This window comes from Rhododendron vialii, chromosome 2a, assembly GCF_030253575.1.
Source record: "Rhododendron vialii isolate Sample 1 chromosome 2a, ASM3025357v1".
Classification (NCBI taxonomy): Eukaryota; Viridiplantae; Streptophyta; class Magnoliopsida; order Ericales; family Ericaceae; genus Rhododendron; species Rhododendron vialii.
In genome coordinates this window covers 36,504,456-36,527,869 of record NC_080558.1, presented here as the reverse complement: position 1 = coordinate 36,527,869, position 23,414 = coordinate 36,504,456, and the positions used below count along the sequence as shown (strand labels likewise).

Sequence of the window (23,414 nt, the reverse complement as noted above, 5' to 3'; positions counted from 1 at the left end):
CAGTGGATATATTACATAATTTTTTATACATTTTAAAATTGAGCTTCTTTTGCTCAAAAATAGTTTCTAAAAAATTATTCCAATAATTCGTTGTTCATAAATTAGAAGTTTAAACTAGATTTTTGTTCTCACCCAAACTTTTTGGTTCTCCGCTACACTCTGGCTTACGAAGAAGACAAAAAACTACAGTAGATAAAGCTTAAAAAACGATGCTACCCACACATATAAATAGGTACATATTTTACACATATTTTTTGTGGGGCCCACATCAGGTCTCACACAAACAATTCGAGCCGTTTATTAAATGTAAAATATTTTTTCAAGGGTCCCCGCAAAAAATCAGCTCAATCTGATACTTATAGATGTTCGATCCAATCATCCAATTTTTCATTTTGAATTTCTGGATAATGAATAGTTAGATGATTGGATCAAACATCTATAGATATTGGATTGAGATGATTTTTAGCGGGAGCCCTTGAAAAAATATTTTACATTTAATGAACGCCTCAGATCATTTGTGTGGGACCCAAGGTGGGCCCCACAAAAAATTTGTGTAAAATATGTACCCTATTTATATGTGTGCTTAGACTTTTCGATTCAGAAATTTCCAAAATTCCAAAAGTTGAAAATAAAAATATCGTGGGTGACATTCTAGGGTTCGGCTCCCGTCTAGTGATGGTTACAGTCCAGTCAACCTTTTTTTGGCAAACGTCGAGTTCGTTCAATGATCGGATTCGTCCATATTGTAGATCTCGTCGAGACACGTAACCATGTCAGAAATCATGTTCTTTTGATATCGTTTAATACGCTATTGTAATCAATTTTTTTTTTTTTAAAAAAACATACCTAAACAGGATTGGAACCCCTTTCATCTATTTCTCCAAAATAAATGTGTTCTGATCGGGTATTGAACGATATTGGATTGACAAGATTTTTGACATGATCATGTGTCTCGACAAGGTCTACTATATGGACGAATCCGATCATTGAACGAACTCGACGTTTTCCGGAAAAAAGCCATACATAATGGGAATCGTAGTCACAATAGATGGTAAGTACACTGTGTTATGTCATATTAGTGTTTTTGCCCGTTAAATGCGACAAAAAAATTACATTGATATTTTTTTCATGCCCTGTGTATTGGACGGACACAATGCTAGTTGATAAAAAAATATTCACAACCCCATATTCGATGCACGGTAGCGTTTTCCCATTGTATCTACGGGACAACATATATCTACTATTATGAAAATATAAGATAAACAAAACAAATATAAAAACGAAAAAGAATGATATTTATTTATCGAATAACGGTTCTGCTAAGAGCATCCCCAATGGGGATGTATTTTAGAAGAGGTTGTATAGTTATTTAGATGTAAAAAGTGGTTAAAAGTTGGTTAGATGTAAAATAGAACCCATCCCTATCCAATGGTGAGATGTAAAAAAAAGATGGATAATTAACTAACTTTCAATCTTCCTTAATTTTCCTCAACTTTCTTAATCCTAATTTAAGTACTACTTCCGTTGAAAAATAATTTTGGTATCCGGTAATCGAGAACTTAAAAAAAAAAAAATTCCGAAAAAAAAAAAAATACTTCCGTCCCATATTTTTGTTTTTACTTCTCATCCACTGCAGTTACACAATTTACTTCATCCATTTACTCCCATCAATTCTCAACCACGTCATTTAATTGATCCATTTACTCCTCACTCTCAACTACACCATTTACTATAATCATTTACTCATATCTACTCTCAACTACATCATTTACTCTCACATACACCATTTACTTCGGTCATTTACTCTTATCTACTCTCAACTACACCATTTACTTACCATCTATATATACTATCCTCCCCATTATTCATTCTCACACTCAAATTTATATACAGTCTCCTCTTTCCAAAAAAATCATCATGAGCAGTTTAACCCACAGAATATTACTGGGAGAATTTGACGGATCTTCCTCCAATGATGATGAGATTGCAATGGCGCAATTGATCATGGCCACGCAATACCAAAAATTTCAAAGAAGACGCCAACAAGGAGGTCATGTTGGTTCTACAAGCGGTCGAGCCTGGATCCCCCGTGACAGAGTTGCTGCTGACCAACGACTCAATGCTGATTACTTTTGTGAGTATCCGCTCTATGACGAAAAGTTGTTTCAGCAACGTTTTCGAATGAGTCGACCCTTATTTCACAAGATCTTGGGCAAACTCCAACAACATGATGTGACGTTCGTCCAAATGAATGATGCGACGGGAGCTGCAGGTCTTTTTGGTATCCAAAAGATGACAATAGCTCTCAGGATGATGGCATACGGAACGCCTGCTGATAGTCTTGATGAGTATCTCAAGATTGGGGGAAGTACAGCAGTTGAGTCTCTTCAAAGCTTCTGTAGAGGCGTTATCTCTATTTTTGAAGCAGAATACCTGAGAAAACCAAATGAAGTAGCTACTGTAAGGCTCCCACATGTGGGCAATCAACGTGGTTTTCCTGGAATGTTAGGCAGCTTGGATTGTATGCATTGACAGTGGGACAAATGTCCAACTGCTTACCATGGCTTCTTCAGTGGCCGCAGCGGAAAACCCACTATCGTACTTAAAGCAGTTGCATCGTATGATTTGTGGATTTGGCATGCTTTCTTTGGCATGCCTGGGTCATTCAACGATATCAACGTGCTTGATCAATCTCATCTCTTTGATGATCTCAGTGCCGGTCGTGCCCCTCCAGCCCATTTTGTTTTTAACGGGAGTCAGTACGACATGGGGTACTACCTTACTAATGGTATCTATCCAAAATAGGCGAGTCTCGTCCAAACCATTTCTCAACCACAAGGAAGAAAGAAGCAACACTTTGCGAGGATGCAGGAGGCATGTCGCAAGGATGTTGAAAGGGCATTTGGCATACTCCAAGCACGCTGGGCAATTGTGAGAGGACCAACGCGATTCTGGAATGAGGAGGATCTAGGCTACATCATGAAAACATGTGTCATTTTGCATAACATGATAATTGAAGACCAACGTGATCATGATGCTAGTGATGAAATTACTGAACTTCTTTCTTCCAACCCAATTCAAGTATCGAGAGATATCACTCCTGCATTGGTTGATTTCTTTAAAAATAACCGCAGGATTCGATCAAATGAGGCACATCATTCGCTCCGCAATGATCTTATTGAACACTTATGGGCCCGTAATGGAGATGAAGAATGAGGTTCTCGTGTCTTGTATTTCATTTTCGAGTCTTGTATTTCATTTTCGAGTCTTGTATTTTATTATCGAGTCTTGTATTTCATTTTCGAGTCTTGTATTTCATTTTCGAGTCTTGTATTTCATTATCGAGTCTTGTACTTCATTAGCTAAATAAAATGCATTTTATTATCGAATAGTACTCAACGATTACATCAAAGTCAAGATTATTATATACTTGCTAAAGACTATCACATATGACAATAAAAAATTATTACAATCAATAATCAGGAAAACCAAGAAAATAACCGTTCGAACTTGAGCTAGCCATCCATTTTAGCCAAGATTTCACCCTTGCAATACTGGTAATTAGCCTTCATTTGGGGGTCTTGAACCAAATTCAAGTCCATTTGCATAATCCTATCTTCCATCTCTTTTTCCTTTATTGCTGCCTTCCTCTCCTCAAGCGCCACCCTTCTCTCATCATTTGCTGTAGTCCTTTCCAAAGCCGCGACTCTTCTTGCTTTCATTTCAGCTCTCCTACTTTCCTTGTCAGATGTAGTTTGGTTGAATTTTTTCATCAAGTTTATCCATTCACGTTCCTCATTTTCTGATTTTTTGGTCTTCAATAATTTTGCCTTTGATGCTTTACATCCAGGAGGCCTCTTTCTTGGAGACTGAACACTACCTCCACTCGTAGGATTGCTATCTTCCAATGTAGTTGATGTGTTTGGAACTTGAGAGAAATCAGGAGAGTCTAAGTTTGGATTTTGAGAGAAATCAGGAGATAGCGGGACCGAACTTGTATCCATTTGTGAAGATCTTGGGTCGGACCGGGGTGGGGTTAAATCCGCCCACTTCATACTGTGTTTTAAGATTGCCCAGCAACAATCCAAATTGGCGAAAGGTTTAGTCTCAGTATCTTTGTAATATCTCTTCGCTAGATCAATCTATACAAATAATAACAAAATAATTTAATTAATTATCAAAATAATAATATTAACAAATTCTTATGAAAACAAAATAATATTATTAACAAAATAATAATACCTCATTTTGTTCTGTCATTCCACTTTGATGTTGCCTTAAATGTCCACGATATTTGTTGCAAGCCTGCTGAATGACTTGCCATCGAGACTTGATAGAAGCATCCGATCGTACATCGCCTCCTGTGAATTCGGTATATTTTTTTGCAACCCGATCCCATAATTTAGATCTTGGTTGGTTGGTACCAATAATCGGGTCTTGACTAACGCACAAGTAAGCATTACAAATTGCTTCATCTTGATCGGAGTTGAACGATTTTCCTCTCGCACTACGACTTCCTTCTGCCATAATTAATACACGATTTTTTTTGAAGGGTGTTTGTGGAGAATGAATAAAATTTTTGTTGTCTAAAATCCTATTAAGACACATTTATAGGCAGGGGAAAAAATGGACTGTTGCAAATTTTTTTCATCACCAAAACAGCCATTGGGTCACCAACGGTCGAATTTTAATCAAAAAAAAAAAAAAAGAACCAACGATCGGATTGGCTAAATTCCAACCCAACCCAACTTTACTCTTTCCCTTCTTTCTCATCTGCTCTTTCTCTCTCTCTACGAACACAGACGCCTCCCCTCCTCTCAAACCAGACGACCTCTCTCTCTCTCTCTCTCTCTCTCTCTCTCTCTCTCTCTCTCTCTCTCTCTCTACAGCAGATCCCCCCCGCCCCCCCCTCTCTCTCTGGCGTAGAACCCAGTCCTCCTCTCCCTTTCTCTGAACCGAAGGGAAATCATAGACGGAAAGACACATCCGGCGAGAGTTTCAGAAGGGCACAACCGGCGGCATGCATATGAGCCGTCCATGGATTGTCAAGAATCGGGGTACGAGACGGTCATCTCCAGATTCCGGCGTGTTCTACCAAATTCCGGCGTGTTCTTCCAATTTCCGACGCCTTTCCGACTGATAAGCACCCGACAATGCCATTAAGGGTGCGCTAAGTCCTTAGTTTAGTTTAATTATGTCGTTAAATTAGTTATTTTCTTTTATATTTGCACGTAAGGTGTTTTTAAGATATTTCCGAAAAACTCGTGCAAATAAGCTGTTGTTAACGCTATGGATGACCCTTGAGGGTAGCCCAGCCCCAAATGCTAAAGCCGGAAAGACTCGGAGAGGACCTGACGGCACGAAAGGCCAAGGCGTGGACCAAAAGTCAAGTGCTGGAGATAAGCAGCTCGGTACCGATACCACACTATTTCTTCTATCGGTACCGAGCCCCTTCCAGCGACAGCAGATAAGCCACTCGGTATCGATACCAAGTAATTCATCCTATCGGTACCGAGTTCATTAGCAAACCAGCGTAAGGCCTTCTCCATCGATACCGAGGGCTTCGGAGGCACTTTCAGAGCATCTCTTAAGAATATTCCGTGCGCGAACTTTGGAGTATAAAAGCGAGTGATGTCATTGTACAAATAAGTAGATTTAGATTTGCTTACATAATTTTAGATCTAGATCTAGATTTGTTTTTGTTCTTGAATGTTCTTCAATTTCCAACTTTTAAATCTTTATTTTCTGTTTTAATTAGTTAGTTTTTGATATTGTCGCTTTCATTAAAGTTGTAGTAAACCTTTCGATCTATCGTTTAATCCAATTTTCTTCTAGTGTTGTTAATTCAATTATGTTAAGTAGATTTTTGCTTGCTCTTATCTCAATAGATATGGGTGAGTAGTTTTTCAAGGTTAGGTCATGGGGTGATTAGCACCTCATGGCTCAAGTAGAATTGCGTTTTTCAACATAAAGTTTAAACCTTTGGTTTCGATCATTGATGTGGGGTTCGGGTTTATTTGTCAAATCGATAAGGTGTTAATCTCCTTGATCCTGTGTAGATAGGAGCATCGCCTACCTACCACACATGATACTTGGAGCTCTGACGCACGAGGCATTTGCTAAATAAATTCTAGAGCTAACTTGGTAATCGAACCATTCTATTTTTCGGTTTGGGAACCTTAACTGTGTATCCTGAACCGTGTAATCGGATGAAAAATGCAGTTTAATTTGAGTCGTGAGTGTTAATAATTCCTAGACCTAACCTACCTTTTATCTTAGTTTATTTGCTTTTCAATTTAGCCCTTTTCATTTCCACTACGCACGTAAAACCAAGTTGGCTGTCTAAAAGCCGAAAGCCCTTGCTTGCATTTACAAATCCAGCAAAGCCGTATTAATTATTCCCTTGGGTACGATCCCGGATTTCCGGATTATCATGCTTCAACTGACATATTAGGCCTTACGCTTGGGGCGTTATCTCTTATGTCGGAGAGAACGAAGCACCGACGAAATCATGTAACCTTCGGTTGTCCAAAATTCTGGTATTTCAGTTGGATTGGATGATGTTTGATGACCTGTAATTTATAGCTGCAGCCAAAAAGAGATGTAAATATACATCTCCCTTTTCATTTGTGCTATTTTCCATCTCCAAAATTGCTATTTTACATTCCCATTGGAGCAGTTTTTTTTACATCTGGGTTGTATTATAAATATAGCACCTGGTTTTACATCCCCATTGGGGATGCTCTAACGGGTGCTATAATCACATTTCTGCTCCATCGACTAAAAAATCTAATGATGTTTTTTCTTCCAAAACGGTACCATTTGGGGTGTGGGTGGGGACTACTGCGCGCAGAGCTCCCCGTCCTATATTGCACCTCTTTAAACCTTGTGAGTAGGGTAACATTCTAACACTTTACGTCCATTCATGTCCAACAAGTACTCCCGTCGGAACCAATGTTTCCTTTTTTCCAGCGTTTTTTTTCCTGTGAAAACTGAAAACCATAATTGCTTCCGGTACATTTACTGTATTTTGAGACAATCATTAAAAATACTTAAACAAACATTTGCACAAATTTACTTACATTCACATTGAAATTCATACACTGTACACCTCTAGTATATGTGGGTCCCACCAAAAGATATGAGTATGTATGTGTAAAGTGTATGTGGTCGAATAATAATTGATTTTGAGAGACACCTCTCACACTTGTAATTGTTTACTTGAGATTTGTTCCCTTTTTCTCTCGTCCTTATAATTAAGTATATATTTTCATAATTAAGTTCTTGTTCTATAGGGTCCCAAATAAATAACAGATACTTAATTATGTGAGTTATATAAATAAAAATTAATTATGACCGTTTAGAATAATATGATAAAAAAATAAGATCTCCGTACTAGTTCAAACGGATTAAAAATTAGAGCACTTAATTTTTTTTGAAACTGTTCAAATATTAAAAATATGGCTAAAAATTAAATGTTCTAATGTTCAATTTATTTGAACCGGTGTGAAGATTTTATTTTTTAAATCTTTTTATCCTAAAGAGTCATAATTAATTTTTGTCTTTAGGGCTCTCATAATAAAGCTTCTGGTATACATGGTCCCAAATAAAATAGATACGTAATTATGAAAGTCATAGAGACAAGAATTAATTATAACCTTTTAGAATAATATGATCAGAAAAATAAGATTTTCATACCGATTCAAACGAATTAAAAATTGGAGCACTTAATTTGGTTAGATTGTTTATATAATAAAAAATATGGGTATAAAGTTAAGTGTTCTAATTTTTAATCCGATTAAATTGGTGCAATAAATTATTATTTTTTGATAATTTTATCCTAAAGTGTCATAATTAATTTTTTTGCCTTGTTTGGATGGTATTTTGAAAATATTTGAGTTTGATTTTTGGGTAATGAGTAGGAAAAAAAATTAGGGTGATAATTAGAGATAAATGTAATGAGTGGAGAGAGATAGAGAAAGAAAAACGAGAAAAATAATTAGAGATACAAGTAATGAGTGGAGATAGTGTTTTTTTAGTTGAATTTTTTTTTCCAAAATACCATTCAAATAAGGCATTTGTCTCTAGAATTTTTGTAATCAAGTTTTTATTCTACAAGATTTCAAAATTAATTATCAAATAACCCGACCAGCTTTTGCTTAAAAAGTGAAAATGTTAAATTGGACTTCCTGAACCTGCAGGTTTCAGAGGTGACTAATTACGGAATAGTATTACCCAATGGCCCGCATAAGAGACGTAATATTGGGCCGGTTAGCATTTGCAATCTAATAAAACTTATTACCTAAATTCTCTCCGGCCTCCATATATATCCCACGTTTTCTCGAGTTGAGTTTTGTTCACCCTCCACTTAAGATGGTGAACATTACCCTCTTTCTGGAAATAGTGTGGACGACATCACAAAGTGATTTCATACATACTTACCAAAAAGTGTATTGCATGGTAAGCATGACATCACTTTGTGATGAGGTCTACATCATTTTAACCAATAAGAGAAAGGGTAATATTCACCCTCTTTTAAGAAGGGTGAACAAAATTGCACTCACATTTCTCTCTCTCCTCCCCATCTCTCTCTATTTCTCTCTCTCTCACACACACACCACATCTCCCTCTCTCTCGCTCTCTATTTTTTTATGAAAATTTCTAAAATCATCCTAATAGGCTGACAATAGTAAGTGTGTGAATATGTATTAAAGGGGGTAAAGAATATATAGAAACACTTATTTTTATTGTCTTCTAGTGTATTTATCATCAGTCCATTAGCAAGACCCCTTTTTTATTTAAAAGATCAAAATTCTAAGAATTTAGGATTGGGGTTTGGAGGTTTATTAACATCAAATACATTTGTATAGGATATTGATTGATTGATAGATAGATGTGGTAAGTAAAACTAGACAACTTTTGGTGAGAAAATTTAGAAAATCATCTTGTGTTTAGTAAATTATCCTTACTTTTCGTGAGTCATTATAATTTAAGGATTGTAATTAGCCTACTTTAGATTGGTGGGGCAAGGGTGAGGTGAAGCTTCGTTTGATAACAGTGATAGATGAGTGAGATTCGTAAGGAAATGAGATTAGAATTGCTATTGGTAATGAGAAATGATTGGTAGTGAGGAGGAATTAGTACATAGTATGTTTATTTGAGATGAGATTAAATAATAGAATTATTAATATCATGTTTGTTTGATATGAGATTAGATAATGTGATTGGATTGATATTGGGAAGGAATTGGTAATGAGAAGAGGTTGGGACTGGACTATCGGCTTAGTTTAGATGGCAGAAATCTTGAGGAGGAATGAGAATGTGACACCATACTTTCATGATTCCAATGTTTGGAAGGAACATAAATATGGATGTGATACCACAATCTCAGGATTCTCATATTTGGGAGAGACATGAATATGATTGTGATTTCTGATGATACATCCGATTAGGAATCACATTACTAGATTGAGTGGAAATCTGATCGCTCCCTTACCCCACGGGAATCTTAGATTTCTTGGCTTCATCAATAAATCAATAGAAAAAAAGAGGAAATATTGAGTTTGATAAATTTAAAAAAAAAATGATTCCTCCATAATATTACTGAATTAGTCCAAACACTGGAATGAAATTAATTCGGCTCAATTTGGATGGCAGAAATCTTGAGGAAGAATGGAAATGTAATATCATACTTTTATGATTCTGACTTTTGGAAGAAACAATAATAAGAATGTGATGCCACACTCTCAGGATTCTCACATTTGGGAGAGATAGGAATATGATTGTGATTCCTGACGACATATCCGATCAGGAATCATATTATCAGATTGAGTGGAAATGTGATCCCTCCCTTACCCCATAAGAATCTTAAATTCCTGACTCAATCAATAAATCAATAGAAAAAAGGGAAATATTGAGTTTGATAAATTTTCAAACAAAATTGATTCCAACATAATATTACTGAATTAGTCCAAACACTGGAATGAAATAACTTCAGGTATTGTATTCCAAGAAATTTCATTCCTAGTAATCATATTTCTATTCCCACTCAATAAGATTCCTAGGAATTTAATTCCTAATAATCACATTTATATTCTTACTGAAGATTTCGGTCATCCTAACTGAGCCTCAATAATCTCCCCCAGGGTATTCCTAATACCCTATTTTTGGGGGATTTGAAATCCCACAGGATTAACAATCCACACCGACTTTGTGAAACCAAACAAAGTAGTATTAGAAAATCTATAACCTTCATAATCCAATCTCATCCCCCAAATCTTTTATCAAACGGGGAGAAAATTACTAGGTGCAAGACTTTCTTTCTCTCACGGGCTAAACGAACCCAATTACTCGAGTTTGAGTTTGCTCGTTAAAAGCTCGTTTAAGCTCAATTTGCTAAATGAGTAAACAAACTTGAACATCTTTTTACTATCCATTTGGATGGTGATAAATGGTAAGATAAGAAAGGGGAGAAGCCAATCAAAACATTTTTGCCTTGTTCACTTCACTACTCTACTCAAAAAATATTTCTCAATTCAATTATGGATCCTATACTCCGCCCTGACAATTGGCGTGAGTTCCATGGCATAATGGATAGTACTTTTTGCAGTGTCAGGATAAAAGCTGAAGACTTCAACTAAGAAAGAAAGTAAATGACCAAAATAGCCCTCCAACTTTACGCTTTATGGACCTCCTTTGTTTATATTTGTAAAACTTTCTTTTTCTTAACCACAGACCACTCGGCGTCGCCTGCCGATGGTGGACTGCTCTCTTCTACGTCTTTCCCCTTTTGCCTTTCATTAGGAGAACAAACCCTCTTTCTCCCATTACCCATTGGGTTGACAATAATGTCTATTACTTTATAATGTAAATCCACATGTCATATTCTTATTCTTTTACCAAACTTTTGTGTTCCCTACATGTCAGATGTACTTTCTATTTTACCTAAATGCCAACTTTGCCCTTAGTTGTTCACCTCTACTTTTTGCTGTTGCAGGTTCACGGCTACCTTTTTTTTTAATATTCATGGCTAATTTTTGTTTTTTTTTATAACTTAGGTGTCCACATTATCTTACGCGCACTACGGCTACCTTTTTTTTAAAATATTCATGGCTACTTTTTGCTTTTTTTTTTTATAACTCAGGTGTCCACATTATCTTACGCGCACTTCAATTAATCATGGGGGCTTAATCCCACCGCCCTGTATGGACTAACCACAAAAAAGTAATAGCACTTGTGAGGTTTCGAGCCTGATACATTTGGAAGAAGCAAACCCTAAGTCTTAAACTTTACCCACTAGGCCAACCCCCTGAGGTTTTACTTTTATCCTTTCTTTTCTTTGTATTTATGGACTCCTTTTTGCCCTTAAAAGTGATTTTTTCAAAACTAGTCACAAAATGCATAAAATTCACCAAATCTTATACTAAACTATTCAAGGCTTTAAATACATACAAAAATCGCACATTTCCAACATCAGTAGCAAGGCACATACAAATATAAAAAGTAAATTATAATTAAATTCAACTTACGATTGAGTATTCAAAATAACCATCAATCTGCATAATCAGTTTACCTTTCTTTACAAAATTACTTCCCAACTACCCATATTACTACTATTTGTGCAAAAATCTAGAACTTAAGTTGGGATCTATGGAAACAAAATAAAGTTAATCCCCAAATAGCCATGTTTCTGCATCATTTTGTGCAAAAGTCTTTCAAATTGAACTGAGATCATAAAAACAAAATAAATGTAGATCCCAACAACTTCCATATGTACCACCCTGCATGAAAAAATAAAAACATGATGCGCATTTTTACCTTAATCAAATCTGCATTTTTACCTTATCAAATCTGCATAACTAATCAAGATAATTAAGCTCAAGCCAAAGGGTTATGGACATTACCTAATATTTCAGAGAAAAGATTGGATTCAAGAATATTGAACTTTTAGAAAGGAAACATTAAAATATCATTTACTGGAACACCCTTTCTAAATACCATTTACCTTTCGAAAAAAATAAAAAATGCTAAATCCTATTTGGCTTCAAATTTCTTAACAGAATGTTATGGAGACAAAAAAAAAAAACATATAAAATTGGTTTACCCACCGATCAAAAAGTTTCCTTTAACATTCAATAAACTCCACAAGACAAATACTGGAACACCAATAGATATCCACAATTACTTGTCATAAAGAAAGAAACAAACTAGGTTAAAATATGTAAATAATTCAAAATGAAGATTAAGACCCCCCGCGGTTGAAACCATAGCTTCAGAGTGAAACATACCTTATTTTTTTAGGGCTTCTAGAATGGGCTTACATGTTACCGGCAGGTGTGATTCCAACAGAGATTCCGACAGAGTATCAATAGTTGATTCCGTCGATAGCTGCTATTGTGTTGAAGATCCCCCAAAAACCTAAAAAAAAAAAATGCAGTCTCAAAATGGAAAAGGAAAGAGTAAAGTAAAAGGAGGAGGGAAAGGAATTACTTTTGGGGGAAAAGGAGGGAAGGGAAAGGAGGACTATTTTCGAGGCAAATGAGGGAAAGGAAAGGAGGGTTATTTCTGTCATTTAAAGGGTAGAGCATTCACCTGACAAAATATTCTCAGAAAACGTACAAAAGTAAAAAGTAAGGACCTACTTATTAGTCAGCCCACGGTAGATTTCTCTTTCAATTATTACTCTTATTTTTGAACTTAATTTTTTAATTATTACTTTCATTTTTTCTATCTCTTTTCACTTTTATTTTTTTTAATTATTACTCTTATTTTTCTCTCCACTTATTTTTTAAAAATACTACTTAAATTACAAACCAAACAAAATATTTATTTTTGTACTTTTCTCTCTATTTTTTTACCAAAATACTTTTCTCTTAATTTCTTAGCAAAATAGTCGATTCAAATGAATGATTTGGCTAAAACCTAAATATTTTCTTTTATTTTCTCTTGAAATCACTCTATTCAAAGGCGCTATCAAAATCGTTAAACTTTCCAATCAAGTCCAAACAAACTATTCGACACGAGTAAAACTCATTTGAGACGGTTCGTCTCACATAGAAGCCATGCTCGACATTTTTCTGAAGGTCGTTTTATTTTTCAAACCAAGAATAATCTCTCTCTCTCTCTCTCTCTCTCTCTCTCTCTCTCTCTCTCTCTCTCTTCGCATTAGTCAAACTGTGCTTGGGTTTTTTTTTTTTAATCCGCAAACAGTGCTTGGGTTGTCTGTTCGAGCAAGGGAGAGTTTCTTCCATCCATTTTCAGAAAGACTTCAAGCTCACCCTTCAAAAGAAATCGGATAAAAGATCCGACCAACCGTGGCCTACGCAAGTTGTGAGCCTCTCCAGGCGCAAAACCCAAGACTACGACGTTCGTTCCTTCTCTCTCCTCCGTACCGATTAATCCAAGAGATCGAAGACCCATTTCTCATTGGACCAAAATGTGGTAACCCATTTCTTCTGCACCCGAGTTTTTTCATTATTTGAGCTTGAAATCTCGTTTTTGTTTGAGCTATTCAGCTGAACTTTTTCGCGACTTATTGGTTGAGTATTGGGTTTTGGTTGATTTTGTTGGCGACGGGTTTGGGGCCTTTCTTCACTTGTCCTTAAATGTGTGCAAAGTAAAGCTATGATTACAAGTTCAGATCAAGAACTTAGTTACATGTTCATATATTCTGCTGTCATTGATAAGATTGCTATTAGAAGTTTCACTTTTTGATATGAATTTCTAGTGGTTTTGTTTGGGGATGCAAGTGTGAGAAGAAAATTTTGAAGTATCAGCGGCGTTGATTGTTGGATTGACTGAAGATGAAAGGGTGTGTGTCTGAGTAAGATGAGAATGCATCAACAATGAATTACATGGTCGCCTTTTAGCAATGATGGGACACAAAGGTTAATGGATTGTTCCTTCTTGTTGTACTGCTTTTATGGCTGCAAGTCAAACTGATTTTCCACTATTAAGGCTTTGTTTTCTAAGGAGAGGCTGATAACATACTCTGTTGGATTGGGTAATATGGATAGGTAGTTTTCTGTATCAAGAAGCATATGCTCCGAGGAAGAGGTTCGCTTGTCGCATTGGGTATTTGTTGAAAGAAATTGGAGTTTAGAGAGATCAGGTTGGTCTGGTTTTGTTTCTATGGCTTCCATTAGAAGGACACTGTCTCCAGTGCCTAGACCTGGAACTTTAGTAAATGGGGAAGCATGTTCAGTTTCTTCTCCCTTGTCTAAATCCTCTTCATGCACTCAGCACGACCCGACACCCGTTGGTATGATCCCATCTTTTTTTGGTAGATTTGACTATGTCTTGGACAGGACTCAAGCTCTTATACTTGGCCTTTTCTCTAGAAGACATTCTCGGCCTTTAGAGAGGCCAAAACCAAAGGGACAGACTTGGAGGAGGTCTTTTGTTCATTTTTTCATATGCTTTGTTCTTGGAGTTTTCTATGGACTTGCCTCGTTTGGTTCGACAAATTTGCCTTTGAATCATATCTCCAAAAATCAGGCATTCTCCTTCGAGCGACCTCCTGAAAAAGTTCAGATGTCTGATATTTTACTGGAAAATGTGACACCATTTGTGGCCGATTCAACTTTGAATGACAATGCACTAGTAGGGCAACTGAAACTGAAACTTCTAAATGGGACTTCGAATGATCCCCTTGCCACCCAATCACTCGATCAGGATTTGAATATGACGGTTCATAAGCTTTTGATCATTGTTACCCCAGCTTATGCTCGACCATTTCAAGCTTATTATCTGAACCGTTTAGCGCAAACGTTAAAACAAATTCCACCTCCCTTGTTGTGGTTAGTTGTGGACATGGGCTCTCAGTCTACAGAAACAGCTGACATATTGAGGAGAAACGGAGGTGTTATGTACAGGCATCTTGTATGCAATAAGAACCTAACTGACATGAAAGATAGGAGTGTGCACCAAAGAAATGAAGCGCTGTTCCACATTGAAACACACCGTCTTGATGGAATCGTTTACTTTGCAGATGGTGAAAACATCTACTCCATCGATCTCTTTGTACATTTGAGGCAGATCAGGTACTTGCTTTTATTTATGAATTGCTGTATATCTTTGCACAACATTTTTTATGGCCTTTGTTAACTTTTCGATCCAAATTTGAATCTGCATCCTAAATCAAATTAAGCTTAAGGCATCCCAAGTGTCACACCAGGATTTGAAGTAGTCACGCCAGTCAAACAAAAGAGATATGACGTAGTCACTACAGAAGTTCAGTTTCACTCTTACACATGGTCTTTCAACATAGCTTTCTTCTGAGCTTCCTTATAAAGTTGAATTGGATTATGCCAGAAGGTTCTAATCGGGTTCAGTTGGGCTTTGGAAAAAACCCCGGGATGAACCAAACCATTGCCATCCCTAGCGGGAGGGGGTAGCGGCAGCTTTCAATGATGGTTGTTGGTCAGCAAGTGTAGAAAATTAGGTTCATTATGTTTGTTGAAGATGAGGGCATAATGGGACTGGTCACTGGACAAAATGTGTTAAGTGGTTGTGCAGCCCCTAGATCTTGGACATTTTGATGCGGAAAGAAATTGAGGCTAGAGAGAACGTTCTTGGGTTCAAATAGAATTGACCTGCGACAATTCATCCTAGACCTAATCAATAAACATGAATAATGTACATAGTCTCATTCGGGAATGAGAGTATCAGGTTTGAGTGTTAAATATCAGAATCTTGCAATTCACAATTTAGTTCTGGTTTGCTTCACAATTCCTGCATAAATCGATATGAATATATACTCTTGGGGAAAGAGTCTGTAATGAATCTTACTATTCATGGTTTCATTCCCGCTTCTGTTAACAAGATGTGATTCAAGTGATTCTTGATAATGTCGAGAGTGTGTTCGGGTGTCGTAGATCTTTAATAAAACGATATGCATCCTAAATTCCCATTTAGGTACGCATGTGGGCGCATCATTGACACATATACCCATACATACTAACATAGATATGTGTCTATAGGATACTACTGAAGGATATACTTGAAACTTGAAAGTAATTTTTTGGGAAAATAAGTGCTTCTCTGTTGATATGAGAGGGTAGAAGGTTTCATATATTATAGTCACAAATATCTTATTTGGTTATCAGCGCGTGTCACTATGTCATACCCCTAGTCATCATTATATTAGGTGGACAAAGATACAGTAGGGGAATAGAAGCGTCAGTGTAAGACCATAGCCCTCCATTCTATCCCATTAGGCTATGTGGATGCCCGTGATCTTGAGTGGTACGATTGGGAATTTGATAATTCCATTTCAATCGTTGGATTGTTTCAGTAGTCTTATGTAAGGATATTTTGTTTGGATTTTTATAAGATTCAATTCCGCTTTTTATTTTTTATTTTTTTATATATAGATATTGGGAAAGAAATCTAGGATTACTGTTGGAGAGGGGAGGGATTCGATTCTCGCTTAGACTTAGTTTGAAAATGTGATTCTTGGTTGAATTATCATGAATCACATTCCTATTCTAGTTTGTTCAAAACGTAGAAGTCCTTGGAATTACATCACTCACATTCCCATCCACCTCAAGATTCATGTCATTCAAACTGAGACTCATCTCATCATCTAATGATGCAGGAGTGAGGAGAAGCTTTAGGTTTACTTAAATTTTTTTGGTGAGGTGTGGAGTCCACTTTCATTTACGAAACCATGGAAAAGGACTCAATAAAGATCTAATTCTGCGTTGGTCATCCCTTTATGAAAAGAAACTGACGGGAATGCCCATTATTGTTGAAACCATCGGCTAGTGTTTACAAATTTGAATCATTTGTTGGCTTGATTGACAAACAAGATATGTGATAGGTGGCTGGCTGTCACGCCCCAAATCCAGGAGCATGACCGGCCATGTACCATGAAGTAATCATGGGGCACGAAGCCTAATTAAAAATATTTTTAGCAACTTGAAATAAATAAAAGAAAAACTGGATATTTTATTACAATAAAATGTGGGACACCAAACCAATATTTTTCTCAAGTAAATGACACAATATCTCATATTTTCCTATCTCCAAATTCCACAAGAAATACCAATAAATAAAAGTGCAGAAGCTAATAAATAAAAGTGCAGAAGCTGTTTGACAATAGAAAATAAATAAAAATGCAGACGCCTTAAAGGTCCAAACAGAAGGTCCCAACAATGCCACAGAGTCCACTACAATGCTCCATGAACTAACCTGAAAAAAATGTGGAATAAATCCGTCAGCTGACGAGTTCAGTGAGTAGTTAAACATGTTAAGGGAATAATACAAAGTGGCATACGTATAAATGAATAGTGATGAAGGCTCCAAAGAGAAGGGTTTCAAGTAGTAATGATCGATGGCTCAACAAATAATGTCCACGAATGAATAACTGAATAACGAACTCTAACAACGACAATCGAACAATGATAGCAATCATTCTATACCAATTGCTCAACAATATCTGAACAATGAACATCAATAATGAGGGAGTCCAAACCAAAGTGGAAACCAAATCTTCCAATTACCAAGTACCAAATGCCAACTATTTCTCAGGGCTTAGCCCGTTGGATCTAACACCGTACTTAGAGTCACCACAGGATGGCGTCTAGGACCTTTTTCCTAAGCCGATCTGGAATAGGGTCACAGGGTATCTCACAAGTCTTTTCCCTATCCGTTGAGTACTAGAGTCACAGACTCCCAGGGTATTTCACAAGTCTTTTCTCTAGCGGCCAAAGTCACCACAATATTTCACGGGTCTTTTCCTTGGACTCTCACAAATATAAACATAATCCATGGTTCCAAACACATGAGAACAACGGGGAATCGGAGTCACCTACACCGGGAATATTCTCCGCGCCGTTGCAGAGTCACAATAATATTATGGATTCAACGAATCGGCGACCATAAAAGCTTGGCAATCGATCAATCACAAATATTCTCAATTAACCTTGTATGCCAAAGGGTACGTCAATCATCAATAAATATAAAAGCAATGAATAAGAACAATTATCATCGGATCACAACGAATAAGAACAATTATCATCGGATCACAATGATTAATGAACTGTCAAGAATAGATAGGCTCAATAGGATTCCAAAGAAGGGATCACATGCTTAACCACTCACCTCGAGGTCCAAAAGAATGCAACCAAATGCGAAGCGTAATAGTAATCGACTAATCTGAATCACAAATAAAAGACAATACAAAACTATAAGTATAAATAAATATTAAACTAAAACTATTACAAGGATTATACAAGTCTAACACTCACCACCAATTCCCCTCCCCAACTGCACGCACACAGCCACTACACTAATTGCGCTATCTCTCTCTCTCTCCACCAACCGAAACCCAAGTGAAGACCAATCTCAATCTTGATGCACCACAAGCTCCACAATCACAATCCTCTACCACACGACCTTCTCTCTCGCTATTTCGATGACTCCAATAAAATAACCCTAGCTGTCAATATTTATAAGAATAAAGGGACCCTTTCTTCTTTAACCTAAATACTCGGCCCATCTGGAAACTTAAAAGATTAAGACTGACCCAAGTAAAAATAATCGGCCCAAAAATATAACATATACACATACGCATACAAATATGAGTTATTCGAGATTAGAAGAATTTTCGAAATAAATGCAATTCATAATAATCAATATCCTTTTTTTTTTATTAGAAAGAAGTTTGAAAAAGAAAAATGAAAGAATTAAATATTTGTGTTAAAAATATTTCTCTTTCTTTTAAAGAAAAAGCGGGATGTCACACTGGCTAAGTGGTTTCTCCTTGTTAAACACCTTTATTGAGAATAAGCACGGGTTTTTTTATTCCTTAATTATTTGGTAGGAAATATTGCTACTCCCTCCGTCCCTTTTTGTTGGGCGCTCATTGGGAAACCAACTATTTAAGGGAACATAATTATTACAACTTACTTTTGTTAACTTTCCAATTTTGCCTCTTGATGGAATGTTTCTTGGACTCCTAACTTATGTAAGGTAAAACAAAAGGAGGGGAAAATGGGAATGTTGCATTACTTTTTGGGAAACTTTTCAAAATGGACAATCTTTTTGGGATATCCCAAAACAGAATAATGGGCCATCTTTGCAGGACAGGGGGAGTATTTCTGAAGGTTCTTGCTTTTCTTTTGTTCATGGGAATATTGGCATCTATATGTACAGTTATCCTTCTTTCCATCTATCTTAAAGCATTCTTTTGTTTGGGGCAATTCTTGCTATTCCATTGAATGAGATAAATGATGAGATTCAAGGTGCTAAAAAGTCACTCCTGCTCTAACTTCCCATTTCTCCCGGACATAGACTTGTGGCTCAGGCTTATAGCTCGCAAATGTCGTAGGATATTTATACTCATTTGCTTGAGGCAGTGGAAAATTCTTTGTTAATTATGAGTTGATTAAGTGATTAACTACTCTATCTAGAATATCTCCTCGTGTAGGTGATGATTTGATTTCTTTTTTTGCTTTAATGGTGCTTGAAATTACTTTAGAAACCAAGAAATTCTAGATCAAGAAAACCAAGAAACCAGAAAATCAAGGAGTTACATAGTATTTGGCTTCTGTAATATGTCCCTTTGACATATGTGGTGGCCCTGTCTTGCTAGTGATTGATTCACATGATTATTCTCTCTTAGCAATAATTTTGTATTTACTTAGTGAGATGCATCTGCTACTGGGGCATCATGTCCTTGATTGGTTGTTCATTTGTGCATTATCGATGCTTAGCGTATGTTCTTTGACTGACTAGGGCTCCAACTTTCTTTAATAGGCATGAAAACTTCTTTAAAAGAGTGTTTTGTAACGTTGAGACCAGTTTTAAATAGGGTGCTTCATATTTTACAAATTTTTTTTTGGGTAAGTTAACATTTTATAGCAAACCACAAGAAAACTTCTATCCGAGGGCCAAACCTTAGGAGAACACAAAACAGCCAAGCAACTAGATACACTCAAACTAGAAGCACAGCTCAACTCCTACTCCTACAAAGCAAAGGAGTTACATCCCAATTCCTACATATAGAAAAAATTTAACTGAAATAAGGAAATTTTCCCCATGAACACACTTTATCTCTAATATGAGCCACTATAATGGAAAGAACATCTTCAGAAGTGCAGGATTTTCGAGAGAAGATCCTAGCATTTCGTTCCAGCCAAATGTAATAGAGTGTAGCAGCCGAAGATAGCTTGCAAAGGGAGGATTGCAGACTTTTCCCCCGACAATGTTGACTGATACCTTGCGGGTGCGAATGCGATGGATACATGCTTATGTCATTAAGCATAGGAACCTGTGGTATATTGACCCTCCTAATGATTCCTCTTGGACCATTAGGAAATTGTTCAAACTGAGATCTTTGGGTCAACCTTTAATCAAGCATAGAATTGGGAATGGCAATAACACCTTTGTTTGGCTTGACAATTGGCATCCGCTTGGGCCCCTGTATCTTCAGTTTGGTGAGGATGTGGTTTACAACTTAGGGAGATCTCTGTCTATGAAGGTTTCTGATATTATTCAAGATGGCAGGTGGAATTGGCCCAGGTCTCGCAATAGATTTACTATGCAGATTGCTGGAGCTACTCCTGTTGGGTTTCTTCCTAATCCTCAGCAGGAGGATGAGATTTTTTGGTCACCTTCTTCTTCTGGTCAGTATACCACCAAATCTGCTTGGAATGCTATTCGAAATGTTGTTCAGAAACAGCCTTGGTGTGGTTTCATGGGAATGTGCCCAAGTGGGCCTTTATTGCTTGGCTTGCTTGTCGCAAGAGGTTAGCCACAAAGGATAGGCTTAGAGAATGGGGTATGAATGTGCACCCTGCTTGCGTTTTGTGCCAGCAGCAAATGGAGACCCATACGGCCATACGCTCCTTTTTTTTATTGCAACTTTTCTAGAATCATTTGGTCTAACATTTTGTAAAGGAATTTGGTTGTTCGGCTACCTGGTGACATATTTTACACTTGTGATAAGGAACCATAGTAAACAGGTACAATCACAAGCAGATGTGTAAGTTTTCTTTTGTATATTGTTGCACCCCCTTGGTGCCCATTCAATATACTTGCTTACTTATCAAAAACAAAAAAAGGAACCATAATAAGCGGGTACAATCACAAGCAGATGCGTAAGTTCCAACTAATGTTATCATTTGGTAAAATCCTCCCTAGAAAAAAAAGAAAACAAAGAAGCACATGCCGAAAACTACAATGTTTGCGATTCTTCATCCGCTCGATCTTTTTTTTGACAGTTGCTTTTCAACCTGCAGGCGTTTTGGAACATGGATGGTGGCCAAGTTGATGGAGAGCAATAGTAGAGCTCTCCTGGAGGGTCCTGTATGTAATGGAACTCAGGTTATGGGGTGGCACACCAATGATGAAGTGACTCAAAGATTCCCGAGATTCCATGCTGAAATGTCAGGATTCGCATTCAATAGCACTATACTTTGGGATCCAAAAAGATGGCAACGACGCAGTCTTGAGCCGATTAGGCAGCCTGATGCAGTCATTGGAGGTTTTCAAGTTAGTTTGCTTCTCTCAGTTTTCTCCAGACATGGAAGTTTGTATTAGTAATTCTCCCTTCTTAAAAAATTGTTTGTCTAGTTTCCTCTCTTGAATGTCCCAAAATGCTTGTCCTTTACCAAAAAACAAAAGATCAATTCTGCCAAAAATCTGCAAATGGCCATATCTGCCACTTCTTTTTGGAATTTGAATTCTAATTTGCATTTAACTACAAAATTGGCAATGTGGATAAGTAAAACCTTTTTACGTGCAGTGAATATGTTACGTTAGCAAGTTGGATTTTCCGTAATGGACAAATAAATTCAGATGGAGGGAGTAATATATGCGCTGGTGATTCTGTCATCCCCCAAAACAGCATGGTAGTTGAGTTTCTGAAACAACTTTTCCTATGCTAAAGCGATAACAGCACACTCATGAGATGATTACTGGCATATGGTAATATAACTATATTGTATTGTTCGTTGACCATACGAATTTGCATTCCAGGTGAGCTCATTTATTGAACAAGTTGTGGAGGATGAAAGCCAAATGGAATGCCTACCTCATGACGACTCAAGAATCATGGTTTGGCACCTTTATGTTGGATCATCATATTACTATCCGCCTGAATGGTTTCTCAATAATAACCTACATGTCATGGCTTCACTTTCTTGAAAGTGTTGATGTGACAAGAATTCCAGCTGGAAAGGCTAGGGTGAGTATACCTTGTCTTATGTGCCTGCTGAAAAAGATGTGCATCATTTTAGCTTTGTTTCTCTTCATCTTGCCTTTTTATGTAAATATTTATACTATGTGGTAGTAGTTTTTTTTATCCATGGTATGCATGATGTTATGAAACAATTTTCAATGATTCCAGAAGTTGCACATTGTCACTAAAATTATTACCGGAATGAGGAAAGACCATGAATGGAACATTAAGTGAAATCTGCAAGGGTCAATATTTGTATGTGAGAACTGGAGGACGTTAAAGTTTACCTTCCCCACACCACACACCCCAGCTCCCAGGTCAAAGAAAAGGATGTGTCCCCGTCCTCTCGTACATTAACTATGTTTGTTCTGTCCCAATTGCTTAGCATACAAACTCACAATGCCCCTTGTTTTGTCGCATGTATCTTGTTAGTACCACTCTCGTCTGACTAGTTAATCAATTTCTCCATTTATTGTAGGAAAGATCAGTGAGGGTCACAAAGTTATGTGCTAGCGACATTTAACCTACAGTCCAGCAATCTGCTCAGAACGCTGATATGCAATTCATAGCCATAGATCTGCGAGTAACCACGGGCTAATTTTGTTCTTCTCTCTGTACTAGGCTCTTCTGTAGATTTTTTGTTGTTAAAGGTAGACATTGTGTACAGTTGGTTGACTTCTTAGTTGTCTTGGTTTGGCTGCACTGGGCGAAAGTAGCAAAATGCAGCCAAACAGGTAATATGGTGATTCAAATTCCCTACCATTTTTCTGGTTAGAGAGAGTCAAGAGACCTATTTCATCGGCTGCTTGCTTTTTTCTCTTTCTTTGCTAAATTTGTTAACTGCTTGAGTAAACCATTGGGAGTTTTGAGTTCAAGATATCGTCTGGTCTACCGGCTTTGTGATACTTCCTTTTTTGATTGAGAAGCTTAAATGTTCGCTCTTATAAGAGTCAACTTTCGTCAAGATTAGTGGATGTGCTTCAGTGGCGAAAAGGTTAGTGAATATAGCTGTGTCTGGAAAGATAAAAATGTAGTTTGTACTTGTGACGTTAAGGTCCGGGCCAGGTAGCTGTTTGGGTCAAAGTCGAGTTCAGTGTCCTGCCCTTGCCACTTTGGGATTCAAAAAAAGGGCTTGAAGCTCAACAAGGTGATAGCTAGTAGTATATATGTTTTATAAGAGTGCTGTTGGCTTTGTGACAGATTCTTTATGGGTCAATACATGTACTTG

The 23,414-nt window shown here is 37.0% G+C and overlaps 2 protein-coding genes and 1 pseudogene across 3 annotated transcripts; 2 read left to right on the top strand and 1 right to left on the bottom strand.

Moving 5' to 3' along the window:
* Positions 1-1,882: 1,882 nt before the first annotated feature.
* On the top strand, positions 1,883-3,394 carry LOC131313395 (uncharacterized; annotated as a pseudogene).
* A 121-nt stretch (positions 3,395-3,515) lies between these two features.
* On the bottom strand, positions 3,516-4,527 carry LOC131317489 (uncharacterized). The gene is made up of 3 exons (XM_058347036.1): positions 4,243-4,527; positions 4,058-4,142; positions 3,516-3,928 (listed from the first exon to the last, which is right to left on the bottom strand). Exons 1-3 carry the CDS (start codon positions 4,525-4,527, stop codon positions 3,516-3,518), a joined length of 783 nt encoding a protein of 260 aa, XP_058203019.1.
* An 8,554-nt stretch (positions 4,528-13,081) lies between these two features.
* Positions 13,082-23,091, top strand: LOC131313379 (probable beta-1,4-xylosyltransferase IRX9H). Of its 2 annotated transcripts, none has more exons than XM_058341678.1 (4): positions 13,082-15,041; positions 21,246-21,498; positions 21,985-22,192; positions 22,665-23,091. In XM_058341678.1, the coding sequence occupies exons 1-3, from the start codon at positions 14,131-14,133 to the stop codon at positions 22,150-22,152; spliced, it is 1,332 nt and encodes a 443-aa protein (XP_058197661.1). In that variant the 5' UTR covers positions 13,082-14,130; the 3' UTR covers positions 22,153-22,192; positions 22,665-23,091. The 2 variants fall into 2 exon arrangements, with proteins under 2 accessions (XP_058197661.1, XP_058197653.1); XM_058341670.1 differs by having other exon boundaries at positions 13,147-15,041; positions 22,670-23,091.
* The last annotated feature ends 323 nt before the right edge of the window (positions 23,092-23,414 follow it).

Bases quoted from the DNA above. Each gene is read 5' to 3' on its own strand.
- LOC131317489 (XM_058347036.1), bottom strand. From the start codon at position 4,527: ATGGCAGAAGGAAGTCGTAGTGCGAGAGGAAAATCGTTCAACTCCGAT. The intron at 4,143-4,242 runs GTATTATTATTT...TTATTTGTATAG, and splicing joins GAATGACAGAACAAAATGAG to ATTGATCTAGCGAAGAGATA. The intron at 3,929-4,057 runs GTATGAAGTGGG...ATTTCTCTCAAG, and splicing joins CTGGGCAATCTTAAAACACA to TTCCAAACACATCAACTACA.
- LOC131313379 (XM_058341678.1), top strand. From the start codon at position 14,131: ATGGCTTCCATTAGAAGGACACTGTCTCCAGTGCCTAGACCTGGAACT. The intron at 15,042-21,245 runs GTACTTGCTTTT...TTCAACCTGCAG, and splicing joins GTACATTTGAGGCAGATCAG to GCGTTTTGGAACATGGATGG. The intron at 21,499-21,984 runs GTTAGTTTGCTT...TTTGCATTCCAG, and splicing joins CAGTCATTGGAGGTTTTCAA to GTGAGCTCATTTATTGAACA.